General features: G+C 44.1%; 1 protein-coding gene across 2 annotated transcripts in view; it reads right to left on the reverse strand.

The window, feature by feature from the left end:
• C2CD3 (C2 domain containing 3 centriole elongation regulator) overlaps positions 1–27,208 on the reverse strand; it is a 494,984-nt gene that overhangs the window by 293,938 nt on the left and 173,838 nt on the right. For both annotated transcript variants that reach the window (XM_078658566.1, XM_078658565.1), the window contains exon 23: positions 25,466–26,089. In XM_078658566.1, coding sequence (XP_078514692.1) covers positions 25,466–26,089 — 624 coding nt within the window. The remainder of the gene's footprint in view (positions 1–25,465; positions 26,090–27,208) is intronic.

The following is a 27,208-nucleotide window of genomic DNA, read 5'->3' on the forward strand; positions in this document are numbered from 1 at the left end:
GTTTCATTTTCTATGCTATTGTTTTGCAATGCAGAGGGCTAACAATGTCTATTTATGAGCAATTTTCAGGATTTATGAGTGGTTTTACTCATTAATACACAAAGTTCAAGGGTTATTTGACCTAATGTGTTTTTTCTTTCCTTACTAATTGCAGTGCATGTATATGGGTTTACATTGTTTTAGCCTCAGTTGTGGAGCTGCACTGGTGTGAGAAAAATGATATATGTACATACATATATGTGGAGCGAGATATATGTGTTTTTTACATAATTATTTTTATATTGTTTCCGGGGTCCCGCACATGGGCGGGAATATTCAGTGCTTATGACTATTGATGAGGATCCCCTGGAAGAGAATAGGCAGCTATGGGTAGTGTATGGGGTAGGCACTAGTGGGCTGTGTGAAGAGCTGATACTAGTGGATTGTCTGAGGAGCAGACACCAATGAATACGTGTAGAGCAGACACGAATGGGTAGCACATGGAATAGACAGTAGTGGAAAACATGACAAACTGGAAATGGCAGTCAGCACAAGATGCTGGGACAGAAGAGTTGTGTAAAGAGCTAACAATGATGGGCAGTGTGAGGAACTGGCAGAGACTGGCTAGTTGAGAAGCTGCCACCATTTAGTGTGAGGAGCTTGCACTGGTGGGCAGTGTGCAAAGGTGCAATGGTGGTTAAGGTGAGGAGTGTGAATTAGTGTTGGTAGAGGGAGCGGACACTGGTGTATAATGTAAACAGATGACACTGATGGATACTGAAAGGCACATCCTGGTGGGCAGTGTCACGAGCTAACACTGGCTGGTAGTATGAGCAGTTAGTTCGTGCTTGGGCTCAACTCACTCTGTGTTGTAGCGATTATCACATTCTCACTTTAACAACCAAGGATAGGATTCATTATGTATCCATCAGTTAAACTGTTTTCATATCTCAGGACATATCATGCCTTTTCACAAGTAATCTAACCTTAAGCTTGATATATAAAGTTTTATTACAAATATATTTAAAAAAAGTTACACACTTTTTTAATGTTGGTTCAGACGCGCACTAAGGTCCTTATGTAGATTGTTTTATGTTTTGAAAATAGCCCAGCAGCAGGCTAGCACTTTCAGAAGTTTTTGTCATGTCACAGCCCTAGGTGGAGATAGTTGGCTTTGATCTGCAATGGCTATGAGCACACTTGAACACCAATCTATGCTCCACGTCCTCATCTGCGGTGGATGTGGCTGTGAAAAGAAATCAGGAAACTGCAAAGGCTGGATCAAGTGAACCTCAGAGGATGGGAGAAAATGCGTAGCAGAAATGGAAGTTCCATCTCTGGTGAAATTTATCTTCCGGGGTGTCTGCAGCAGAAACAGGTTGCACAACTGCAGACATTGAGTGTTCTTGCGAGTGACAACGAGATCCACCAGAGGGTGAAGATGGACCACACCAACAGAAACCGATCTACTCCAGGGGTGGTAACAAACGCATTACCTTTTCTGAAACCTCCGGTTCAAGCAGTGAGGAGGAGCATGAACCAATACAAGGTAATAGAACGGGCCCAAGCTATGAGAGAGAACCCCATTTTTTAGGGAGACGCCCAAATCGGGGCCAGAGACCCTACAGAGGGTTCAACAGGCAGGGAACGGTGAGGAACCATCAACCTCAAGAGGGAGGGGTGGAATATCTGGCGACCAGAACGAAACAATACTGGAGGTAATGGAATTCCCCATAATAAACCTATCCCAAACTACACTTAATAGAGAGGAGGAAGAAATCTTAAAGAAAGGATTTAGTTTTGCCCCCACCAACGAATACAGTGCTTTTGAATTAGAGATGGACCTAAAAAAATTCTTTAGGAAAATACGCCTTGAGGACAGGACTTATGTCCCCTTACCTAATGTCACTGGTTTAAAACCTATCTCGACTTTTACACCAAATCTAGCCCAACTAGATAAAAATATAGAAATCTTTGAACGGGTAGTGGAGATGGAAATCAAGAACATGAGAAGCTTGGTAAAAAATAAATTTAACAACAACCTTTCTAAACAACAGAGGCAGGTCCTCACAAACTTACAGAATAACACTCTCCTCACAATGTAACCAGCAGACAAGGGGGGAGGAGTAGTAATATTCGATACCCCCAAATATGAAAGTAAAATGAGGGAGCTTCTCAATGTAAGAGAACACTACAAACTAATCAAATTCCAATAAATCAGTGTACTAAAAAGAGAGGTAGAAAGCTTACTTAACAGAGGAAGGGATGAGGGTACAATCTGTGAAAACGAATACAAATTCATGTTAAACACACACCCAGTGATACCAGCAATATACGGATTGCCTAAAATCCATAAAAATCTCACCGACCCACCAATGCGACCCATTGTCAGCAGCATTGGTTCTACATTAGAACCACTAAGCAAGTATGTGGATCACTTCCTGAAACCCCTAGTGAAGAAGCAACGCTCCTACCTAAAAGATACAGCACACGCGATCTAAGTGTTTGAGGGCCATTCGTTCGACAGGGTGACCCAGTTTCTGGTCACCCTGGACATCGAAGCCTTATACACTAACATTCCGCAGAACAATACTCTAGAAGTAATAGCTGCATTATTAGAGAAAGAGGAATCAGAAGGAGGCAACAAGGATTTTATTATGCCCTGCATTGAGCTGATTCTAAAACGAAACATGTTCCTATTCAAAGATGAACTATACATACAAACAAACAAAGGGGACCAGCATGGGGGCCTCTTGTGCCCCCAGTCTGGCATGCCTGTATGTGGGGGATTTCGAGAATCGACATATCCTCAATGAGCTAGCTCCACTCTTTGAAAACAGAGTGTTGGCATCGTTTTATAGACGATATTATTTTTATTTGCAACGGTGCCACCACAGAATTAACTGAATTCCTAGAATGGATCAACTTAGGAGATCCAAATCTAAAATTTACAGCGAAGTTCAGTAGAGATAGGGTTGAATTTTTAGATATCACTATAAAGAGTAGAGAGGGTAGGCTGGAGGTCGAGTTATACACAAAACCAACAGACATGAACTCCCTTCTACAGTACACCAGTAACCATCCGCGGTCTCAAAAGGATAACATCCCATTTGGAGGGTTTTTGAGACTGTGCAGAAATTGCACAACGCTTACTGATTTTTACCATCATGCAGATATCATGAAAAATAAACTAAAGGCTAGGGGGTACCCAAATAAATTGATTAAAAACTCTATGAAACGTGCAAGATTCTGTGACAGAGACAGCCTGTTAGACCAGAATAAACAAAAAGCCAACACGACACTAGGGAGACTGGTGTTCGTGACAAAATTCTCACACATCAGCAATCAAATGAAAAACATAGTCAACCGTAACTGGAAGATCCTAAATCATGGAAAGACAATCCAATTGCAAAAACCCCTTTTTTCCTTTAAAAGGAACAAAACAATACGCAATTCCCTAGTAAAACCTATAGAGACACAAACAAACAAATTACCTTAGGCGGAGAGTCCGCCAAGGGCAATTACAAGTGCGGAACCTGCTCTGCCTGCCCCCATTGCCTGGAAGGCAAGGAAATCATTTTCGCAGGAAAAAGACTAGTAGCCTCGACACTCAACAACTGTAGAAGCAAAAATATAGTGTACCTGATATTGTGCCCATGCGGACTTGGTTATGTGGGGGAAACGAGTCGGGAGCTACGTACTCGTATTCTCGAGCACAAATCATCCATCCGTAGCAATAAAGCAAATGCCCAACTAACAGAACACTATCAAAAAGAGAAACACAACTGCGAGGATTTAAGCTGGTATATCCTCGAAAAAATCACTATTGATAGAAGGGGTGGAGACATTGACCACAAAAGGAAAAAAAGAGAACAGTGGTTTATATGCCATCTGAACACAGTAGAAAAGGGTCTCAACTCTAGGGAAGATTGGACAAAGATGATACAACAGTGAGGTAAAAGGGAATATTATACCATGAGATATAATAACCCACAGGGTGGTAACATAAGTGAAAGGTATAATATTGGTCTGGAGAGGATTAGAGCTGAAACTACGTTTTTATAAGAAATTAAAGTTCTCCCTAAAAAATACAAGAATGTAAAATGTGCATATAATAAAATAACTGGTCACACTAGGAATGTATATATATATATATATATATACACATGCAAGGTTGCTAATAGTAACGGAAATAATAAAGTTTCATTGATACCGAGATATATATAAAAAAATTAAAATGGGCAAAAAAGTAAGGAGAGAGTAGGTACGAATCAGAGGAGCCGTCTCTGATAGAAGACCAACTCGTGACAAAAAACAACCAATAAGGAGACGATTTCACAATATGAGCGAATCAGCGCACAAAGGGACGTGCACTACGTAAAATCAGGGGAACCAATGAAAAGCACTGAGATATAAAACGCAAATAAGATGAGAGGGAAGAGAACTAATATTTGACGATACGGCAGACTGGCGTGCAGGAACTCTGGAATTTAAAACAAGGTAGGCACTCTTGAGCCACGAGGGGGGAGACCGCGAAGCTAAGATATACTAGAGTATTTTGACAGAAAACACCCTTTTCCTTTAACCAGATTATCGGACAAGTCCCTGTACCACGCACAGCAACAGTCATGAAGCAAGACTAGATGCTATAAAACCAAGGATACAGGTATGAGAATAGAGAATTTAAATAAAATTAAAAGCAAGCAGGAAATGATGACGTCAAAATACGAAGGGCTAATGATTAAAATAATCTCTCCCTAATCCTAAACAGTCCTCGAGGTGCCGTAACTGGTCTACCCGCAAGTACATAGAATATCGAAGGCAGCCCAAACAAACGGTGGGAAGCAAGTAAATCGAAGCAAGCTGTTTTTAAAGGTAAAATCTCCAGCAGGAAAGACCTACCAAGACAAACAGGGTCCTCCTTAAATACAGGAAACCTAAAACACACTTATTTTGTCCCAATAGGATGAAAACATGTTTATATGATTTTAAAGACATTGAACCGCCTCATTGAAGGAATAGAAAGAGATCCACTCCATGAGAGACACAGGGTCCACACGTCAAGATAAGAAAGGTGAGCGCATAGGACTTGATCAGTAAATCGGATACCACCCAAAAGCGCTAGGGGTTCTAATTGGAGAAGCTGCATGAAAATAAGTTCTATGGATGTATACTTGAGAAGCCACACGACAATGTTACCAAGAAGGAATGGGCAATATAGGGAGAGAGGCCCCAACAGGCAATACAATATAAAACAAAGGGGCATAGAAATGAATACCGAATTAATAAGCAGTATAGGAAGAAAGGCTTACAGGATAGCGATAACTAAGTAAGCACAAAAAACAGAAATGCCAAAAGTTTAAGCATAGGTAGTATTTTGAACTTATGAACTTCCATGCAACAAGGGGAACTAATTGATGTATCTAAACTTTGTTTGTAGGCTTGAATTGTGACAAGATCGAGAGACAACAAATTCTGGTCTTGAAAAAGGCGGCAATAATTGATGTGACAACCGCCGAAACGCGTCGACGCAAAGAAAGCACAATTGAATATTAGCCAAAAGGAGGGTACAATAATAAATGTCATATTTTGACCACAGGCTATGAATATCAATGTGCCAAATAATTAGACAAGGTTGAGGTCTTTTGTTTTATGTTGTCTCAATGTTTGGATTATGCAGGTCATAATCAATGTACTAGGAAGAAATAATATGTTTTGACAAATTGATGTTATAAAATGTTTTTATAATAATTTTTATTTTGAAATAACGAGTACACTCAACGAATTGAATGATTAATTGTACCGGAGAGTGTATGATAAATATACTGTATATTGTGCAATAACTGTGTTTTTAATAAATGAACCAGGAGACTGGCTAAATAAAATACATATGTTTTTAATTTAGTTCAAATGCAACAGTATGTTTACATGTGATTTGGTAGTACTGTATAACATGTGGTAGAATTGCAACTCTTATTAGACGGTCTAAGGGAATCCTCTCTTTTAAGTCTGGTATAGTACCTCTATTCCCTTAGTTGCACTAGGGGTCCCTCTCAAAATCTTTTCAAGATGGACTAAACCACCTCAGGTAAAAAAAGCCATTTGTAATCGACAAGATAGATTCTACTGAGATCAGTAGCCCGCATATTCAAGGAGCGTGCCAGGTGGTTCATGGCCAGCCAGATATCATGAGTCTTAGCTGAGGACCACAGGACGTGCAATCACAAGAAGTGCATGCCCATATCACCCGTGATACCAACATAATTGCTTCAGATCCTTCCTCGATATCCTGCACAGTGAATCAGGCTGGTGGTAAAACTCTGGTCTTCCTAGATCCCTAGTAAATTTACAAATATACATCAGCCAAGGTATCCTAGTGACCCTATCCAACCCCATACAATCCTTGATGATGTTTCTATTTAAAAAGAGATCAGGCGATGTCCAAACTCTATGCCAGAGCAAGAGTGGTTGAATACTGATAAGGTCGCTCACATAGCGAATACCCAATTCTGCGTGACAATTAAATACAGGAGAACTAACGGGAGTTGCCAAGATAAATCTTAGAAATGCATTTTATACTTTTTGTATGGGGGTGGAATTAGAAATTCCCCATATACCTGCCCCGTAGGTGGCTGTGCTTATGCACTTAGCCTGTTAAATTTTTAGCAAAATATCAGGTGGTCTCTTCCCCATCTTTTTAGAGAAAGACATGAGTGTAGCTGTAGCTCTCTTAAACATCATAGTCCTATTTCTAATGGCTGGCCCCCAGGACCCAGTTTCTTCTAGCACGATACCCAGGTATGAAAAAATTTTGGTTGCCACAATTTTCTCCTTTCCAGCAAACAGGCGACACTTTTTATTCCTAGGTCTGCTGCAGGTCATAACAAAAGTTTTGGTAACATTAAGTTTTAGACCCCTGTTATCCATAAAGTTTAAATATGTGTCCAGTGCCGTTTGTAAACCTCTTTGGGTGCGTGACATAATCACGGCATCGTCCGCTTACAAGAGGGACACAATTTGTTGGCGATTTATCCGCGGAGAATCACGTACTTCAGCCACCAGTTCCTTTTCCAAATCGTTAGTATACAAATTAAAAAGAAATGGGGCGAGTACGCACCCTTGTCTTACTCCCCGCATTACATGAAAAGGCTTAGTACATTCACCTTTAGTGCCAAATCTCACTTTCGCCCTTGCCCCAGCATAGAGTTGTCTTAGAAAGGAGATTAACAATTCATCCACCTTCACGTCCCTTAAAATCTGCCATAAACGGTTATGGATAACACAATCAAACGCAGCGCTTAGATCAACAAACACTGCGTAGAGTTTGCCGTCCTTAGCCTGGGTATATTTGCCTAGGAGCATCGAGAAATTTAGGACCTGCTCTAGTGTGCCCCGTCCCTCCCTAAATCCATATTGTACAGGGGATATGATGTTAACTTCTTCAGCCCATTGTTGCAGGCGATTCAGAATTACCCTCCCTGTAACTTTCATAAAAGAATCCAGGAGGGATATGGGGCGATAACATGAGGGATTTTCCCTATCCCCTTTTTTAAATATAGGGATGATGATAGAATCCACCCAGGTGTCAATAAAGCCCAGCTCACATCTAGCATCAAGTACACGCGTGAGTAACGGCGTCCATAGCTCAATCTGATGTTTAAATAGGTCTATAGGGATACCATCTGCACCCGGGGCTTTTTTGCCCTTGCTCTGAGTGATGGCATCTGAAATTTCAGTTACTGTAACTGCTAAATCAATTGGAACAAAATTAACCTCCTGTTGCCCCTTGGTTTTACTCCCCATGTCTACCAGTTCATAAGCCCCGCCTGGATTATAGACCTCTGCAAAGAAATCTATCCATGAATCTTCTGTAATTGCTACTTCCATTCTCGCCATGTCCCCTGAATTAAATAACGGTGCCTTAACAGCTGCCCAGAAGGAGGAACGATCTCTTTTTAGAGGCCTCATACAGATTCGTCCACGCATCATACTTAATTTTACATTTTCGTGACTTTCTTGCCAACTTATACTCGTGTCTACACATTTCAATTTCTGCCTGATTTCTCGGGTTTTTACGCAGACCCTTCCTTAATTGTAAGTGGGTCTTTGTGCGTGTTGAGTCAAACCACCCATTACTGGGTGGTTTCCTATCTCTGATGGGACGCTGTAGGTTCGCTTTAATAATCCTTGTAATATTGGAAAAAGAGTCTAAAACTTCTGAATGTAATACCTCATCCTGAAGACATTTATTAATGGATGTTAATGCTTGTTTAATTATGTTCTTATTGGTGACCTCTGGATTACTCTGCGACCAACTAAGAGCATACCCATTTTGGTCAATCACCCCTATCATATGGGTAGTAAAATCGGTTAAGCAGTGTGAGTGGGAATTGGTAATGGTGATAAAGTCAATCAGCATACTGTGCCCTCTCCCTACATACGTGGGGCTAAACTCCACCGGAGGCCTACATAGCGTGTTAACGAAGCCCATATCGAATGAGGCCATCATGTCATTAAATGAGTCACCCCCATTATTATGGGAAAAATGAGGGTGATTCTCGGATTTATACTTTTCATAATCGCCACAACTGCTCTGGTACTGTTTGCAAAGATAATGGTTGAAATCGCCTCCCCAGATAAGAATGGAGTCCCTCGTTGATTTGTCCACCAAATTCCTTACTACCTTATTGAGGGTGTTTATCATATCCTTTACTAAGCCCTTCTCATTATTATTGTATATGTTAATAATAATGACCTCAACCTTAATGGTCACCTGAATTACAATGATTTGATAGTTACAGCACGAACCCGTCGTTTTCAATGTTACCACCTCCATCAAATTCGTTACATAGATAGTCAGCCCACCTTTACACCTCCCGTGTTTAGAAGAGCTAGCTGGTACATAATATGTTTTAAAACCATCAATATGAATACCGTCAAGCGACCAAGTCTCTTGCAGGCATAGGATATCTATGTCCTTGATGAAATCAGACCAGATTGGGTTGTTTATCTTTGATCGAAGGCCAGCAATGTTCCAGAAAGCGAACCTCGCCCCTTTCTTTGAGAGATTCTCAAACGGTTCCTGTGGGGAGATTACCTGCTGACGGTCACCCTCGCTGGCTGCCGCTACATATTCTGTCACTATTTCTACCCCCACGCTAGAAGTATTTCCAGCCTCAGTAGATGGGCGTCAGTCGACTCCTTCCAGTCTTATTGTTCATCAGGACCTGGACCAATTGACCCCAGATAGAAGGCAGGAATGCCTAGAAGGCTGAGAGAATTGCCCAGAGCTTGAGCACGTGATGTGTGAGCTCTGCTATGAAGGATACCACAGGACTCTGATTTCCAACCGCCCTAATTGAGGGAGGATTCTGAAACCACAGTGATCACTGCAGTAGAGCTTCCGGCATATGAGATGATCCCACGCCAGTCACTACTGTAGGTCTCAGCCTGCGTCCAGGGAAATATGATGGTTCTCTGTCAGAATTCTCCATTGCTTGGTCAATTGAAAACAGTGACACCACATCAGTGAATGTATGTGTCATTGAGCAGGATACTAGAGGCAAACAGCCAAAGTCAGAAGCTCCATCCTGAAACCTTCGGATCAAAGCTTGAATGTCCCAAGCTCGTTGGGTAGGGGGAAGGCCTTTTAATGAGATAGCGTCCAGCACAGCCCTGATGAAAAGGAGACACTTGGAGGGCTGGATGTAGAACTTTGGAAGGTTGACTAAAAACCTCAGATCAAATAGCAAGGAAATAGTAGCCTGCAGGTGGAGCAACACATTGAGGTGTGGTAAAGCGGAGCTCCCCAACCTGCTAATGTGTGAAGACTGGAGTGGGGAAGGGGCTGATGCTATCCCAAATTGGAGAACCACAAATCGATAGTGGTTAGAGCCCACCACAAAATGCAGATACCTCTTGTTTGAATGCAGAATCGAAACATGACTTGACCTGCAAGTTGAGGGACACCACCCAGCTGCAGAGCCAAAGAGAATTGTATCTGGGAAAGCATTTTGAAGCTCTCCTTATAGAGGAAGGTATTCAGACAGCGAAGGTCCAGAATGGGACAGGCTTTATTGGGAACAAGTAAATAATAGGATCATCATCCTTGCCCGATGTCATTCTCCATGACTAATTTCACGACCCCTTTGCTCAACAGAGATGAAGAATGTGGCATGGTCGTCTGAGGTAACAGAAGGAACGGGGGAAAGGAAGGCATCAACTTCTGGAAGGGAAGGGCATAGACTCTCTTGACAATTTGTAAGACCCCAACGACCTGAAGTGATGGATTGTCAGCCTAACAAGTGAAAGGACACATGTTTCCCCTATGGGCTGCACATGCTCCCACAAGGGTGGATTAAGGTGGTTTTGCAGGATGTCGGGGGAATGAGGACTATTGTTGTTGCCCTTGAGGGACTTTGGAGTAACTCTGCCACAGTAACGGAAAAAGATCTTGTTGGGCTGCTGCACTGGCTAACGGGGCTGGTGGCATCAAAAGTACGAGCCCTGAGAATATCTCCAGAACTCTGGCATTGCTGCTGAAACTGGCGATCATGGAGAGCCAGCCCCAAGGACCAAACCATAGCGCAATATAGCTTGAATTGGTCTTCTTTCTAGGGAGGCACACTCCATTGAAGGACATATTCATAAGATTTTCCTCTGCATTGCCTGAACGGCCTGTGGAATGCATCCAGGCACGATTGGGTATGGCAATGGAAAAGCCCATGATCTGCGCCACCTCATCCATTGTATCCAGGCCAGCAGAGTATCCTCTTGACCACACCTTGCCCATTAAGCACAACTTCTGTGAAATGGTCACAAACATGGTCTGGGATGTCTGGAATTACCATTTCCTTCATCTCCCACAAGGCATGAGAGTAATAGTTCAGGAGGCAAATTGCATTCATGGATCAAAGGTAAGCTCCTTGAGGAGAAGACTTTTTTTCTGCATTTCCTTAATACTTTATGACACCTCTATCAGTAGAAGAAGGCAAAAGACTCACAGTTTTTCTTAGAGGAAGAGGCAGACTGAATGACAAGACCATGGAGCGGGGCGAACTACCAAACATTCTGGGTATCCAGGAGGTGGATGATGGCGGTGGGCGATATAGCAGTTCACTGCAGGGACAGACACTGGGTTGCTGAGAGAGACCAAAATAGGGTGCGTCAGAGACTCATTGAAGGTGATCAAGCTATAGATTTTCTGTGAGGAGGACAACCTCGGTCTCCTCAACAGGCAAAGTCAACTCAAGCACCTCAGTGGCCTTGCGCAGATCAGCTTTAAATTATGCCACTTCCTCAGTGGGAGGTGCCGAAGGACACTCCAAATCCACCTTTGGGGAAGTATACAGGCTGCTGGCATTTTGCAGGACCAGATCCTCACTAGCATCCATCTAGATGGGTTGAAGAAGGTGGCCTGTCTCACTGCTGTCATCATATGCGTGGTACACAATGTTCTGAATGTGATAATTATTTGAATATGAGCTGAACACTCATCCAATCCAAATTTACCAAAGTACTCTTCATGAGGCAAAAGGCCTTTAAGAGGATTTCTTCTCCAGTAAATGCTCTGCTTTGCATTGCTTTGAAACCTGACCAAAATAGCATTCGTCTTTGGAAAATAAGCTATGCTTTGTTACAGACCTGAAAATAGCCCCAGGGCATTGAGGTTAGTGCTTGTGATTGAGCAGCTGGCAAGATCTTAGGCAGAAGAAAAGGGTTGGACGGCCCTGGAATGGCATGAGGAAGAAGATGAGAAGATTGACCAGCACTGGGGGCAGAGCGACTGGCAGAAGCCCAGTCAGACCCTCCATTGACTTCTCTGGTGCCCGCAGGCACACCAGAGGGATAAAGAGTTTAGCAGAAGAGGGTCCACTTTCCCTACGTGAAAGCCACAATTTGTATGGGGTCAGCAATAGATGTTGGAAATTCTAGGAAAGGAGAAGAAGCTTTAAATCCTGGAGCCAGACCAGGCATGTATCTGGAAATGGGTCCATCGCCACCAAAGATAATCTACGAAGAGGACATCAAGACCAGGGTCAGTCAATGAAGGCGCCACTAGACAACCTACATTTTGACGGGGATTGATATCAAGAAGCACTCTTGACAAGCATCTTGTACTTATTCCTAGAGGACTTGTCCTTGGAAGCAACCCTGTTCAAGGACATGCTAGTCGACGGTGATACTTTGAGCAGAACCTGTATCTGGTGCAGCGACATACATCCCAAGCCACACCATGAAGATTTTGGCCTCTCACCCCTTGCGGACACTGGCATGCCTGAAAGGCGGGACGAGAGTTAAGCCCTGAAATCTGCACTTGAGACATCCTGATAACACAGCAAACTTCGTAATTTGTGTAGGAAATGTTTTGAGGAGAACAACTCTAGATTCACATCTCCCACAAGGCATGAGAGTAATAGTTCAGGAGGCAAATTGCATTCATAGATCAAAGGTAAGCTCCTTGAGGAGAAGACTTTTTTTCTGCATTTCCTTAATACTTTATGACACCTCTATCAGTAGAAGAAGGCAAAAGACTCACAGTTTTTCTTAGAGGAAGAGGCAGACTGAATGACAAGACCATGGAGCGGGGCGAACTACCAAACATTCTGGGTATCCAGGAGGTGGATGATGGCGGTGGGCGATATAGCAGTTCACTGCATGGACAGACACTGGGTTGCTGAGAGAGACCAAAATAGGGTGCATCAGAGACTCATTGAAGGTGATCAAGCTATAGATTTTCTGTGAGGAGGACAACCTCGGTCTCCTCAACAGGCAAAGTCAACTCAAGCACCTCAGTGGCCTTGCGCAGATCAGCTTTAACGCTCGGTTGGTGGCAGCAACCTGGCTCTCTTGGAACTCAGCGAATCACTCCTGCTTAATGAGCAGTCATTGGTAGACATTGTCGCTGCTCTGGCGCGATTAAGGCGCCAGCGCTCTTAAAATATTTTATGCTCTTTTAAAAATTGTGAAAACCATTTATTTCATTTTCCTACCGATTGTACTGATTTAATTCTTGCAGCCCGCCCTGTTCCATCGCGGCTGGTGCCGTTTGCGTGGAGGGTGAGGCGAGCCGCCATCTTGGGTGGGGCTGGACCGGATTTAGCGGTCTAGCTCTCCCGGGAGGCAGGCTACAAAACGTCTCCAGACACAGAGTCTTCCGAGAACGCTCGGTTGGTGGCAGCAACCTGGCTCTCTTGGAACTCAGCGAATCACTCCTGCTTAATGCGCAGTCATTGGTAGACATTGTCGCTGCTCTGGCGCGATTAAGGCGCCAGCGCTCTTAAAATATTTTATGCTCTTTTAAAAATTGTGAAAACCATTTATTTCATTTTCCTACCGATTGTACTGATTTAATTCTTGCAGCCCGCCCTGTTCCATCGCGGCTGGTGCCGTTTGCGTGGAGGGTGAGGCGAGCCGCCATCTTGGGTGGGGCTGGACCGGATTTAGCGGTCTAGCTCTCCCGGGAGGCAGGCTACAAAACGTCTCCAGACACAGAGTCTTGCGAGAACGCTCGGTTGGTGGCAGCAACCTGGCTCTCTTGGAACTCAGCGAATCACTCCTGCTTAATGCGCAGTCATTGGTAGACATTGTTGCTGCTCTGGCGCGATTAAGGCCCAGCGCTCTTAAAATATTTTATGCTCTTTTAAAAATTGTGAAAACCATTTATTTCATTTTCCTACCGATTGTACTGATTTAATTCTTGCAGCCCGCCCTGTTCCATCGCGGCTGGTGCCGTTTGCGTGGAGGGTGAGGCGAGCCGCCATCTTGGGTGGGGCTGGACCGGATTTAGCGGTCTAGCTCTCCCGGGAGGCAGGCTACAAAACGTCTCCAGACACAGAGTCTTCTGAGAACGCTCGGTTGGTGGCAGCAACCTGGCTCTCTTGGAACTCAGCGAATCACTCCTGCTTAATGCGCAGTCATTGGTAGACATTGTCGCTGCTCTGGCGCGATTAAGGCGCCAGCGCTCTTAAAATATTTTATGCTCTTTTAAAAATTGTGAAAACCATTTATTTCATTTTCCTACCGATTGTACTGATTTAATTCTTGCAGCCCGCCCTGTTCCATCGCGGCTGGTGCCGTTTGCGTGGAGGGTGAGGCGAGCCGCCATCTTGGGTGGGGCTGGACCGGATTTAGCGGTCTAGCTCTCCCGGGAGGCAGGCTACAAAACGTCTCCAGACACAGAGTCTTCCGAGAACGCTCGGTTGGTGGCAGCAACCTGGCTCTCTTGGAACTCAGCGAATCACTCCTGCTTAATGCGCAGTCATTGGTAGACATTGTCGCTGCTCTGGCGCGATTAAGGCGCCAGCGCTCTTAAAATATTTTATGCTCTTTTAAAAATTGTGAAAACCATTTATTTCATTTTCCTACCGATTGTACTGATTTAATTCTTGCAGCCCGCCCTGTTCCATCGCGGCTGGTGCCGTTTGCGTGGAGGGTGAGGCGAGCCGCCATCTTGGGTGGGGCTGGACCGGATTTAGCGGTCTAGCTCTCCCGGGAGGCAGGCTACAAAACGTCTCCAGACACAGAGTCTTCCGAGAACGCTCGGTTGGTGGCAGCAACCTGGCTCTCTTGGAACTCAGCGAATCACTCCTGCTTAATGCGCAGTCATTGGTAGACATTGTCGCTGCTCTGGCGCGATTAAGGCGCCAGCGCTCTTAAAATATTTTATGCTCTTTTAAAAATTGTGAAAACCATTTATTTCATTTTCCTACCGATTGTACTGATTTAATTCTTGCAGCCCGCCCTGTTCCATCGCGGCTGGTGTCGTTTGCGTGGAGGGTGAGGCGAGCCGCCATCTTGGGTGGGGCTGGACCGGATTTAGCGGTCTAGCTCTCCCGGGAGGCAGGCTACAAAACCAATGTGTACTCAGGAGCGCAGCGGACGAGCGCAGCGGGAGCGCCGACTTCGCGCCGAAGTCGCGCACAAGTCAAGCCCGTCTGCGCCCGTCCGCGGCCGACCGAGGCCTGGGGCCAGAACCCCTGGTCAAAACTACAAATATTCCTCCTTGGAGCTATTGCAACTCAGACCCTTAGTTAATGCGGTATCCGCCCCACCCGCCTACGCTTTAAATGGCATCCTGAACCCCGAGTTCATCATTGATAAAGCCGCAAGGCCTAGTCCCTCTTTTTCTCCCTTACCTTCCCTTGACTCAGAGATTACTCTCAAATGCTTTTACTTAAACACTAGGTCCATGGTTAAACACCATATGGACATTTTTCTTCTGCTTCAAGCCAAGCAACCTGACATCCTACTCCTTACAGAGACTTGGCTTAATGGCGACTCTCTACCTGACATTTTAGCAGCAGTCCCCTCCAATTATTACATTCTGCATGTTGATAGACCTGCTGACAAAAGGGGCGGAGGGGTTGCTGCAATTATTCATAACTCCCATAAAGTCTCTCTCTTACCACCTCTCGACCTCATAGGATCAGATAACCTGATTTTTAAAATGGACACCAATAGCGGATCTTTACTTATGATCCTCATCTACCGTCCCCCTCAAAACATGCCCACGTTCGCGGCGTCTTTAGCAGAACAGCTTGCCCCTCTAATACTCTCTCATAAAAAAATCGTGCTACTGGGCGATCTCAACCTCTGGTTGGACTCGGATGAGTTAGATACTCAGGCAGCAGCGCTGAAAGAGATTCTTTTAGACATGAACCTTACCCAACAGATACACCTCCCAACCCACGAAAAAGGGCATAGCCTTGATCAAATATGGTCTCAGAACATCTCCCTGGCTATCAATTCCATCACGCCCTGCATTTGGTCGGCTTTACTTTTTTTTAGCAACAAGGGACCCCAATTCAGTCAGCCAGGGACCTCGGGGAACAATTTTATGAAACAACAACGGTCCCATGCATGGATTGATAAAACAACCAATAAATATAGACGAAATCAATTCTATATTTTAGAAGGACATGCCCAGCCGGACAGAGGTCATTCGGGTTTACTGAATAAACAGAATTCTCAAGATAAAACAAGAATACCTTCCACAAAGCCCCTATGTGGTGCACAAGCCTGTGCCCAACACTCACGGGGTGATTACAGTTGAAGAGAACAGGAAAGGTTCAAAGGCAAAACAAGCGTTTTCTGTTTACATATGCATTGTACAGAAAATATCAAGTTGCACCGTTACAGAAAATCAAACAATCAGATATTTGTATAGGGTGCATGAGCAAGTCGACGGCGTTTCGGTTCCACTAAGGAATCACAGGAACCATCATCAGGACAAACAATTAATTTTGCCTTTTTCACTAGACCTCAATTTTGCCGAGGCAGCGCGTGTTTGGTCAAGGCACAAGTCAATGCTCAGTATAGCCCGGACCGACAGCCCAATTTAAGGCGGCGGTTGCCTAGTTACACAATCGTAACCGGACGACGCCAGGGCAAGCCGATATATTCGGTCATGGAGATGTTCACTGGTGCATTTGGTCGGATCACTTTCTGATCAACTTTACCATGATTACCGAAAAGAGCAGGAGGCCCCCTTCTCAGAAAGGAGGAAAAACCAGAATATGGAAGAATGTCGACATTCCCGCTTTTATTGACACTTTAATTACTTCCCTTCCTCCATTAGACCAGGATATCGAAGAGATCGAAGAAGCCTTCTCTAGGTGGCTACTTCAGGCAGCTGACGCACACGCCCCTTGCACCAACTTTCCCCGCTCTCGCCCCAATGACGCTCACAGGTGGTTTACACCCCTGTTGAAAACTTTGAAACTGGAAGTCCGTCAAATGGAGCGTAAGTGGCGAATAGCATACTCTGAACAAGATAGAGCCAACTACTGCAAGGCCCGAAAGGACTATCAAAAACTCGTCCATAAACATAAAACAGACTATTTCTCGAAAAAAATCCTTAACGCCCACAATAAATCAAGAGAACTGTTCAACATTGTGGAAAACCTTAGCGGCAGCGATAGAACCTCTCTCCCGGTGGCCCCCACTCAGGAATTTTGCAATTCATTAAACTCCTTTTTCTTCGACAAGATCTGCACCATAAAACAAAGTATCCCCACCACTCAGTCCCCCCTCCTTCTGGCTGACACTTCTTACAATTCTGAGACCTTGGAATTGTTTCCCCCTATTGACAGCTCCATCTTATCTAAACTCCTTGCCAAGGTTAAATCAGGTTCTCCTGATGACATCTGTCCCCCTCACATTCTGAAAGAAGTGGGAACTAGCATTCCTGCGGGGATACTTTCAATGCTGAATGGATCGCTCGCACAGGGCAAAGTTCCAGACAAATTTAAAAAGGCCCTCCTTATTCCCCTGATAAAAAAAGCTGGAGCCAATCCGCAAGATCCGCTTAACTATAGGCCCATATCTTTGCTGCCTTACTGCGCCAAACTACTGGAGGCTCATGTTTGCGACAGCATCTCCAAATTTTTGGAAGAATCAGAATTTCTTGCACCTAACCAGGCCGGCTTCCGCCCTTGTCATTCTACTGAAGCTGTTATTCTTTCGGTGCAGAATTCTTTGAGGCGGAATGCGGATGAGGGGATCCACCAGGCTCTGGTGTTACTGGACCTCTCAGCTGCGTTCGACACGGTCGACTATACCATCTTGGTCGACCGTGTCGAGCAGGCAGGTCTCAGGGGCCCTGCGCTGAGCTGGATCCGCTCGTTCATCACTGGCCGTACTCAATCTGTCAGACTAGGTTCCTTCACTGCCCCCACTATACCTACCATCTGTGGAGTACCTCAGGGCTCTTCCTTGTCACCTTTGCTCTTCAACTTGTATTTACGCCCCCTTTTGTACTCTCTTAGGAAAGCTAAAGTCACCATCTTCAATTACGCAGATGATTTGCAGCTCATCTTTCCCTTAAACACCAAGGACTCAGTGGTAGAATTCCAAAACACCATGTCCCACATCCTGAGTTGGATGAACTGCAATCATCTGAAGCTTAACCCAGGCAAGACCGAACTGGTCTTGCCTGGACAGAGTGCACTTAGTTGGAACCCCAGTTTCTGGCCTTCTAGCATGGGAGCCCCTCCATCAAAGTCATCCTCGGTTAAGAGCCTGGGAATTTTTATCAGCGAGGACCTCTCCCTAAAAAAACAGGTAGGAGCAGTTGTGTCATCCAGCTTTTTCCAGCTGAAGAAAATTAAGAAAATTGCCTGCTTCTTTTCTCCGGCTGCCCTCACACAGATTGTCATCTCCCTGGTCCTGTCCAGATTAGACTTTTCCAACAGTCTCTATTTTGGGCTTCAAACTGGAGAGCTAAAGCGCCTCCAGCTGATTCAGAATCAGGCAGCCAGGCTTCTCTTGAATCTCTCTAAAAGGCAGTCTGTCAGACTCGGCCTGAAACAGCTGCACTGGCTGCCTGTTGAACAGCGTGTAGCTTTCAAAGCCGGGTGCATTCTATTTAAGTCCCTGCACAACTCAGGTCCTCTATTTATCAGAGACTTATTTAAGAGATACAACCCTTCCCGCAATCTCCGGTCCATTCACAAATCCCTTCTAATTGTTCCGCCCTACAAGAGGAAACGCCTTGGCGGCAGCTGTTTTGACCATCTCGCAGCTGTATTCTGGAACTCCCTCCCCCTTCAACTAAAACTGAGTGACAACATCCTCAGTTTTAGACACTCTTTGAAAACCTGGCTCTTTTCTCAGGCGCACTGCTGAGCTGCTTCATTTCTACTGTGACCGTCGCGCTACGTTCCTTCCTACAGCGCCATGAAGCCCCCGGGCGTACGTGCGCTCAACAAATCCATATTAACGTTAACATTAAAGTGTGAGTAAAAGAGAAACAGGTGTCAGTGCCCTACATGGACACCTTGTATGACCCAGTGATGATATATATCCAGAGATCGAGAGGGAGCCGAGGTGCCGCCTACCAGTGCAGGAGAGCTATTTAAAGTTAACAAAACCAGTCTCGAACCTGGTTGAGATTCAACAAGGGAGGACTCTGGTGGTAGAAATATCTATCAGAAACATAGGGCCACAAGACTCAAAAGTCTCAAGAACTGCACTCCCTTAAGTGTCTTGTCAGGCAGTAAAACACTATCATCTATATACAAGAAAAGCACCATCAGAAAAGAGTTCTTAACTTTGCCAATGAACCGAACAGAGACCAATTTTGATTCTGGGAGCTTTGAAGAGATCCCTAGTTTTTGAAGAAAGGTCATCATTTTACTAACTGCCTACCATCCGGCAATTGGAAAAACTGCACTTCCTGTAGTCATAAGCATGCTGCTACATTAGACAACATCTTTATGAAGAAGACCAGAGGTGCTGATGTTAACCTTTGAACTAAAAGTGCCAGCAAGCCACCATGAAGCGGAAGAATGTCCTGTGTTCTGAAAGATTAGGTATGTGGAAGGAGACGAATCATGTCTTGAGAAATCACCCACTGAAGTAGTGCTGTTGGAACCTACACCACAGACACAATTCTCAATTTTTCTGTTTTCATAAATATGTTAATTGTCCTTAAGCTGCTAAGGGTCTCATATTTTCTACCTTCTTTAGGGGATGAGTATTGGGCGTTGAACCCTGTATTTCTTTTCATCAGAACTGCCTCCTTAAGGGCCCGCTTACAAGGTAACACCTCTTTCACAAGTTAGCTCTGCCATTTTCTGTTCATGACAACTATAGTAAAGCTTTTGAACATTTACTGAACACTTCTTTTACAATATACAGGACCTAGAAGTTCCACTTTAGCCATCTGTAGGACACGAAGTTCATCATCATCCTGCTACCCAGCGGTGCATTGGTTCTAAGCGTGTTATTAAAGTGTTCCTTCTGGACAGAGCCTGCCTGAGGCATCATTTTCATTTTATCTCTCCCCAATCTCTTCAATGTCTCTTACCAATGAATGTGTCTTTGAAGTGGGTGGTCCATATTAAAGCCTGGCCTCTATTGAGGAATAGGGCATTGCTCTTTGTGGTGAAAAAAAGACTTAGGTTTCACAAAGAATTGTAAAAGTCTAGGGTCCTTCTTGATTAATTAATATTTCTTTAATGCCTGGTACATATTGTGCCAAAATAATTTTTCACCATCCAAAGGCCTATCCAATTACTGTAATGAACACATAACACAGAAAACAGATAATGCAGGCCAGGAATGCATTTTCACAACAAAGTAAATACTTATGCCTCTAGCTATTAAGGGCATTTGATCGAAGTAAACGATGTATAAAATATGTGCTTCCTTCATATTCACCTAATGACAACTTGTGCCCGATCTGGCCACTAAACGTTTTTAGGCATTGAGGAAAACTAGACTGTCACCCATAGGTCTGTAACCTTATCAAGTACAGTCACAGGAGACTTCAATTGCCAGGTATTCGGGCCTCTTAAAAAGCAGTATAGCAAGGAGTATGATCACAAGACAGAGATCTGAAGACTTTTATTGGGAACATTCACATGGGAACAGCTGAAAGCACTAGCATCTTGCCATTTCTGAATTTCCTCAAACACAACCTAAAAGAAAATCTGATTTTAAAGTAATTAACAACCCAGTCTCCAATACAAACTTCTCATCTGTTTTTTAAGTACTTTCATCATGCTTTTTTATGTTTGGTTTAATAACTTTTGTGACTTTTTGAGAGACAGGAGAGCCAATACAAATGCTGCTAATTGCAGTGAAAAGTCCTTTTGGCACCGGAAGTTCAGTCCATGAACACGGACAATGAATTCTGCGCCACAACTCTCTCAAAAGCTGGGGGAATATGACAAGTTATCCACCTGGCTTTCAAAAGGATTTGTAGAACTCTCAGAAGTCTGTGGCACCACAGCACAGCAGACCAGCAGACAAGTGTTGCTTGAAGTGGCTTTGCAACTAGAACATATGATTCCACACTCATCAGTACACTGAAAAAATTGTGGCCCAAATCATTTCTTAACATGCTAGTACTGGATCCAGCTAGCCCTATATGTATGGAGAGGAATGGGTCTTTTTTATATGGTTACTCACTGTCTGGAGGAGCGAAATTTACTAGATATATTTCTGTATTTCTTTACTAATGGTGGGGTTGACAAACGTTCAGAGCCTGTGTCGCATAAGAAGAGGGAACAAGCCTATTAATGGCTCAAAAAAGGCCACTCGGACCTGACAGGGCAACTTGCTTTGATCACGATTTTCTTCCTTTAGAGATGCTAACTTTAGAGATCATGCAGACATAACAGACAACATTTGGAGCAGCCATGTAAGTGTTTTTGATACAACCTTAGATGCTTTCTGCACCTTCAAAACATTCAGGATCTTTTGCTCATGCTGGGAGCTCAAAATAACATAAAAAAGCCAATACAACATTGAATTTACCTCAACATCAGAATTTACTCTCCAGCCAGTCCAGTTGTTTGTCGCATAGAAAAGAGAACTGAAGGGATTGCGCACAAAAGTTATATTTATGCACTGGGGTATTGATATTTTTGGTGCTGATCATTGTCTTGTGGCCTTTCTGATGTGGGATCCTTTCTATATGCTCGTCCTGGATTTCCAGCCTCTCTTCTCTAAGGTACCACAGCAAGGACTGCGACAAAAGTGGTGCAGCGTGGTAACACCACAAATATGTATTCAGGGTCCCAGCCTGTGGCTCTGATATTTTCAAAGAAATAATCTGCAGACTGAATTATATCCATTAGAAGCATATGTTTTCAGACCATACAAGTACACCCACCCAGTTACCTTCTTATGCGGGTAAAGGATGGAAAGGGATCTCTACGTTTCAGAAAGGGGGAGAGGAATGAAGTAGGTTGCTTGCCCTATTTTCACCAGAAAGATATAGGGCCAGATGTAGAATGCATTTTACAGGATGCAAACAACTCATTGTGCCGCTTGTGAACGGTAAAATAAATGTTTCTATGTACGAACCCAATTTTGCAAAATAAATTGGTAACCTATTACAGACTAGTAAAATAGGATTTGCAAGTCACTATTGGGAAGGGGCATGCCAAGGGCGTCCCTTCCTAATAGAGAGTCGCAGGCGGATGTACAATTGTTTTGCGACCGGAATGCGGTTGCAAAACAATCGCAGTTTACCACCTACTTCAAGTAGATGGTAGCCCATTCGCAAATAGGAAGGGATCCCTATGGGACCCCTAACCCTTTGTGGATGGTAGTGAAAAGTTTTTTAAGAGCAGGCAGTGGTTCCACGGACCACTGCATACCCTTAAACAAGCATTTGCAATGCAATAGGTCTCGCATTTATGGGAGTTTGAGCTATTGGCACTGTAAATGACAGTGCCAATAGATTAAACTCTCGCAAATGTGAGACCTACTGCATTGCAAATGCAATTTTTGGAAAGCGCCCCCATGCCGTGCTTTCACGTTAGTTCCGGCCACGCCCCTCTCTTTAAACAAGCTGCGTCTAAAGAAAGGGCTGCAGACGCCATTAAAGTGAAAGCGCTGCATGGGGTTCTTTTACAAAACAAAGCATCTGTTTGTCAAGTTTACCTGTGGTCATTGTAGGTCTTTCATAAGCTCATCATTTCAGACCCAAAGCATTTTAAATATTATACATATGCTACTTTTTTATCTTATGCAACTAACAACCATTGACAAAGCCGAGATTCCCGGCCTCTAGTCGGTGTAATGTTACTTGTATCATATATATGGATGTAATGACAGAAGAAGCACAATACCAGTAAGGCTGCACACTATCTAAGCATATATTGATAGCTTGCGTGTTTTAAGCCAAGCCCTTAATTACATTTGCCTCGCCCCTTTGGAGCGACCCCCCCTGTTTTTTCATCCCACGTAAAGCCCTGCATATGCTCCCAATTCACTGAGAAACCATCTAAAACTGCACATTCCGTGCCCAGGTGGTTAGGACGAAGTACGTTTCAATATGTGAAGATAGTTTCAGATATACGATATTGGAAGGAATACGAACACTGTATGTCACATATGACGCAACGCCAGCACCCGCTGTGCTGTCTATGGGCCGCATTGTACCCAACAGAGCTCCCAGCTACCTTACTTATTGGGCCGTGGCTACGCTACCTGATTGAAATAACATTGCATCAGCTTCCACTGTGCTCTTTGTGGCCTGCCTCTTTATAGACAGGTCTCCCAGCCACATAGTTTATAATACCCTGGTAACCAACGCCGCAGATCACACGGTTGGAGAAAACCTGCTGTGTTTTTAGGTCAGTACCGGGCACTAGAGAGCCGGTGACAAGGGGATGCCAAATACTACACAACGCCGGGGCAGCTGAACATTTGCCCTGTGAAAATCCACAACAATAAGCAGCTTACGGGGAGAAGTTTAAATAGCGGGGATACGGGGTGCGTGCATGATTAATGTAGAGAATGTCCGTCTGTAGTGTACAGAAGGGAATCCCTGGCCATCTGAAATACAACTGGTAATGTAAAGTAAAGCGCGTCGTTACCGTCAGTCGAGCTTGTTTACCCTCGGTCGAGTTCATACTAAACAAACACCAGGGCACAAGTCCTAAAGAAAGAAGTGGGGGGACGCTGTCACCGGAAGTGACGTCACGACAGCAAGTGACGTCACGAAAGGTGCAAGGGGTGGGATATTTGTGTCGCAGTGACCTGCATCTTGTCACCGAACATCAGCGCCCTCGTGCGCTAAGGTAACAATTTAAGGGCCTTGAACAGCATTAGACACTCGTTATGTGCGCCACAGAGAGCACTTTTTTTCAGGATTCTTTCATTAAAAAACAACCACTTTAGAATGCGGAGCTTTACAAGCACTAATTCATTGATTCGATTTTCACAAAAGCAGGTACACCTTTGCTGCTATTGTTGGCACCTTCCAGATGGAGGTATTTAGCATTGCAACGGCGCACAGTTTTTATTATACATCTATTTAAATGTGTTGGAGGTGGGGGAGGGGAGTTCTGAGCTCCCGAACGAGATGAAGAAACTTGAGATTTGGGGTGACGGGCACGGAGAAGGGGAGGGGGGGTCGCGGGTTCCTTGCAGGGAGGCATCTACCGAAGAGACAGTGCAGCGTCAGACTGAGCTGCCCCTGTCTGACTGACACCTCCTCCCCGTTCAAAAGCGAAGGTGAGCAGCGTGCAGTGAGCTACGATCTTGTCCCAGAGAGGCCAGAGTGAAGTCCAGTTGTTTAGCAGGGGGGACGGCGTCCACCCGGTAAAATAAGTGGGGGGACGCCGTCCACCCGCGTGGTACCCCGACTCGAGCCCTGACAAACACATGCACTACAACATGGAAAAAAAGTCTTCACAGAAGCGTCTTGGATATGGGGTGTCGCTAGATAATTAGTTCCAAGGTGGAGTAAGAATGTAGCAAGCAACGAACTGCAGGCGCTGCACAGGAGACATTCGCCCATCAGGAAGTTTGAGGGGGCAGGAAGCAGATGGAAAGACTGACAGACAAAAAGCAGTACTTTGAGTAGCGTGCTGTTTTGGCTTTTTGGGTTTCACTAATGGGTGTAATTGTTGTTATCTGTTTCTGACCACGCACATAACGGTGAAAGGTGAACCACGATTCTGTTATGTATACAAGATAAGGGCACGCAGGTAGCAAAGCCACTTCAAACACGATCACAACAAACATTATCCAGGGGTGTTTTGAAAGTGAAAGCACGCAGAGCATGCTGCATATCGTGCCTGCAGGACCAGAAACTCTTTAAAGAAAATAGTGCTTACAGACAAAAATAAACACACCGCGGCGCAACCGAAGTCTAAAGGCCAGTCGCCATGGGAGGTTTCAAATGAAAACAAGGCGGTACTAAGGAGGGACTAACAAGGCCACCTTGATTAAGGAATCAGAAGCCAGCATTTACAAAGGACAACAACACAAGCCAATGAAAAATATAGGTGGAAAGTGGGCGGGGCTTCAAATTCCTATCTCAATACAACATGGCTCGCAAAGCAGCGCATGTGCTGCCCAGGCTTGACATAAAAATGAAACAGAAATGATGCATTTGTGTTTATGAAACACATCCCATTTTCTATTAAGGAAAACGGGCTGCATTTAAAAATGAAAAAGTTGCTTTATTTAAAAGGAAACACAGACATGGTGGTCTGCTGTCCCCAGCAGGCCACCATCCCTGTGTTACTGCCCATTTCCAATAGGTCGCAAATTGCAACCTGCCACGTGAATATTAATGAGGCAGGTCAATTGCGACCCCATTGTGAATCGCTAATGTGTCTGAGACACATTTGTACATTTCATTTTGCGAGTCTCTAATTTCAAGTCGCACAAAAACAAAATTAGAGACTCGCAAAATGAAATGGTCGTACATCTGGCCCATAGTCTATAAATTAGATAGGAAGTATTTTTTCTTTTCAAATGTGGTTTGTGGTCCTTAGCTTCGAGTCTTTCCACACCATTTCCCCATATGTGACCAAATACATTTCATGCAAAGTATCAAATGACCTTTAACACAGATTTAGTGCAACATAAAATATTTTAACTTGAAGGAGACAGAACAATTAAAGAAATACTTCTCTTGGTTAGACAGCCTAAAATAAAAGGAGGTGGAAGATATCCAAAAATGAAATGAAACAAACACATCAGGCAGAAATAATACAGAAAATGTGATATTTACCGCTGACAGTCAGCTTTCTGAGTGATCGCTCTCCGAGGGATGAAAGGTCCACATACGCACAACCAACAAGGCGATCAGTGTCTTGTGGCCTTTCTGCTTTGGGATCCTTTCCATATGCTCGCCAAACCTGGATTTCCAGCCTCTCTTCTCTAAGGTACCACAACAAGGGCTGGTCCTTAGTTAGTTCCACTGACTTTGTCTGCTCAAACAGTGCAGTCACTTGCTTTCCATCCTCTGACACCTTTGGCCTTGCAAGCGGAGAACAGACCGGTTCATTATTGTACACCTTGTACCGGAGATAACAGAAGGTGCTTTTTTTAACATGCTTTTGGCCAGCAAAAAGCATGCAGTGCACTGGAAGCCACACCCTTGGAATGGAAACAGTCATAGTCACCAGGTTTTCCTTTCGCTGCCATTCATCGCTGTCCTCTGCACTGTCTTCCTGTGGTTCATCCTCAACATTCCAGCCCAGCACTCGGGCAGCGTCCATAACACGATCTCGATCGGTACGGTGGGCAAAGGCAACAGAGAGCTCTAAGCCCCCCACAACTGTCTGTAGAACACTTGCAGAGTGAGACTGCATCAAATCCTCTGGCAGAGTTACTGGATACCAGCCACTTATACCTACAATAGAGGAACAAAATATGTTTAACACCTGTGAAGAAAGCAGTCAAAATTACTGTATCAGCTTTTTAATCAACGGTGGAATTTTCCTGTTTCATTAACATACATAAAGTGTAACATTTGCAAATCAACCAGCCAACTGAATAGTAATATAAAACATTAAAACTAAATATAACAAGTTAGTTAAAGCTTCTCCAAAGAGTAGTAGCCAGCCAGCTACCATTAAGTAGCTCCCCTCGGTGCAGCCCACCCTGCTAAATTAGAAGCTTCTGCTTGGTTTAATTATTAGATGTATACAGAAGTTGTCAAATGTGTGTATTTTCAGAACTGTGAATTGATTTTTGGAGAAAAAATGGCGAAATTTGCAAATTATATTTAAAGGTGATATTTGAATGATAAATCGTGCTGCATTGGTGAGATACATTACTAATATTATTACCTTGGTGCAAAGGCTGGGCTGTTATATGTTACCCAGGTCAATGCATTTCAAATTGATAAAGTATTTTTTCACATCACTTATGACGCACCGAGGTCATCATTCCGGTAATCTTGCACAGGATGACCGCTAATCTTGTCTGATGTGGTCTCTATTACAACACCAATAATATTTTTTAGTAGCTCGGGATGAATTTTATTGAACATAAGTTCATCTTCTTACAGAAAAGGTTGCACAAGCAATCAGACTCCGAATAAATACACATTTGACTTGTTTAGGATTCTCTATAAATCATACACATTGGGACACCTATAGAGCACTGTTTTAAGAGCTCAGTGATCTATGTATGTATATGCAGGTAGAGTGGCCAAAAACACTTCCCCAGGCTGAGCGTTCTCGTATTTACTGATTTACATTGGTAAGCTTTTACGCAGTCCAAGCACCTAGACTTCTTGTACTAAAGGAAGTGTCTGCACTTTTCAGAAGAGCTAAAATACTAAACAGAGTATCACTTGCCACTAGACAGCGCACGTAGCTCCTGGTATTCCAGCTTTTATGCAATCACGCTCTTTGTCACTTTTTTTTTTTTTGGTTAAAAACTTTTATTGAGCAACAAAATCACGTGTACAGAGATGGGCCCACAACCGCACGGGCTGGCCGTTAAGATCGAAGCATAATGTGGT

This window comes from Lissotriton helveticus, chromosome 8 (assembly GCF_964261635.1).
Source record: "Lissotriton helveticus chromosome 8, aLisHel1.1, whole genome shotgun sequence".
Classification (NCBI taxonomy): domain Eukaryota; kingdom Metazoa; phylum Chordata; class Amphibia; order Caudata; family Salamandridae; genus Lissotriton; species Lissotriton helveticus.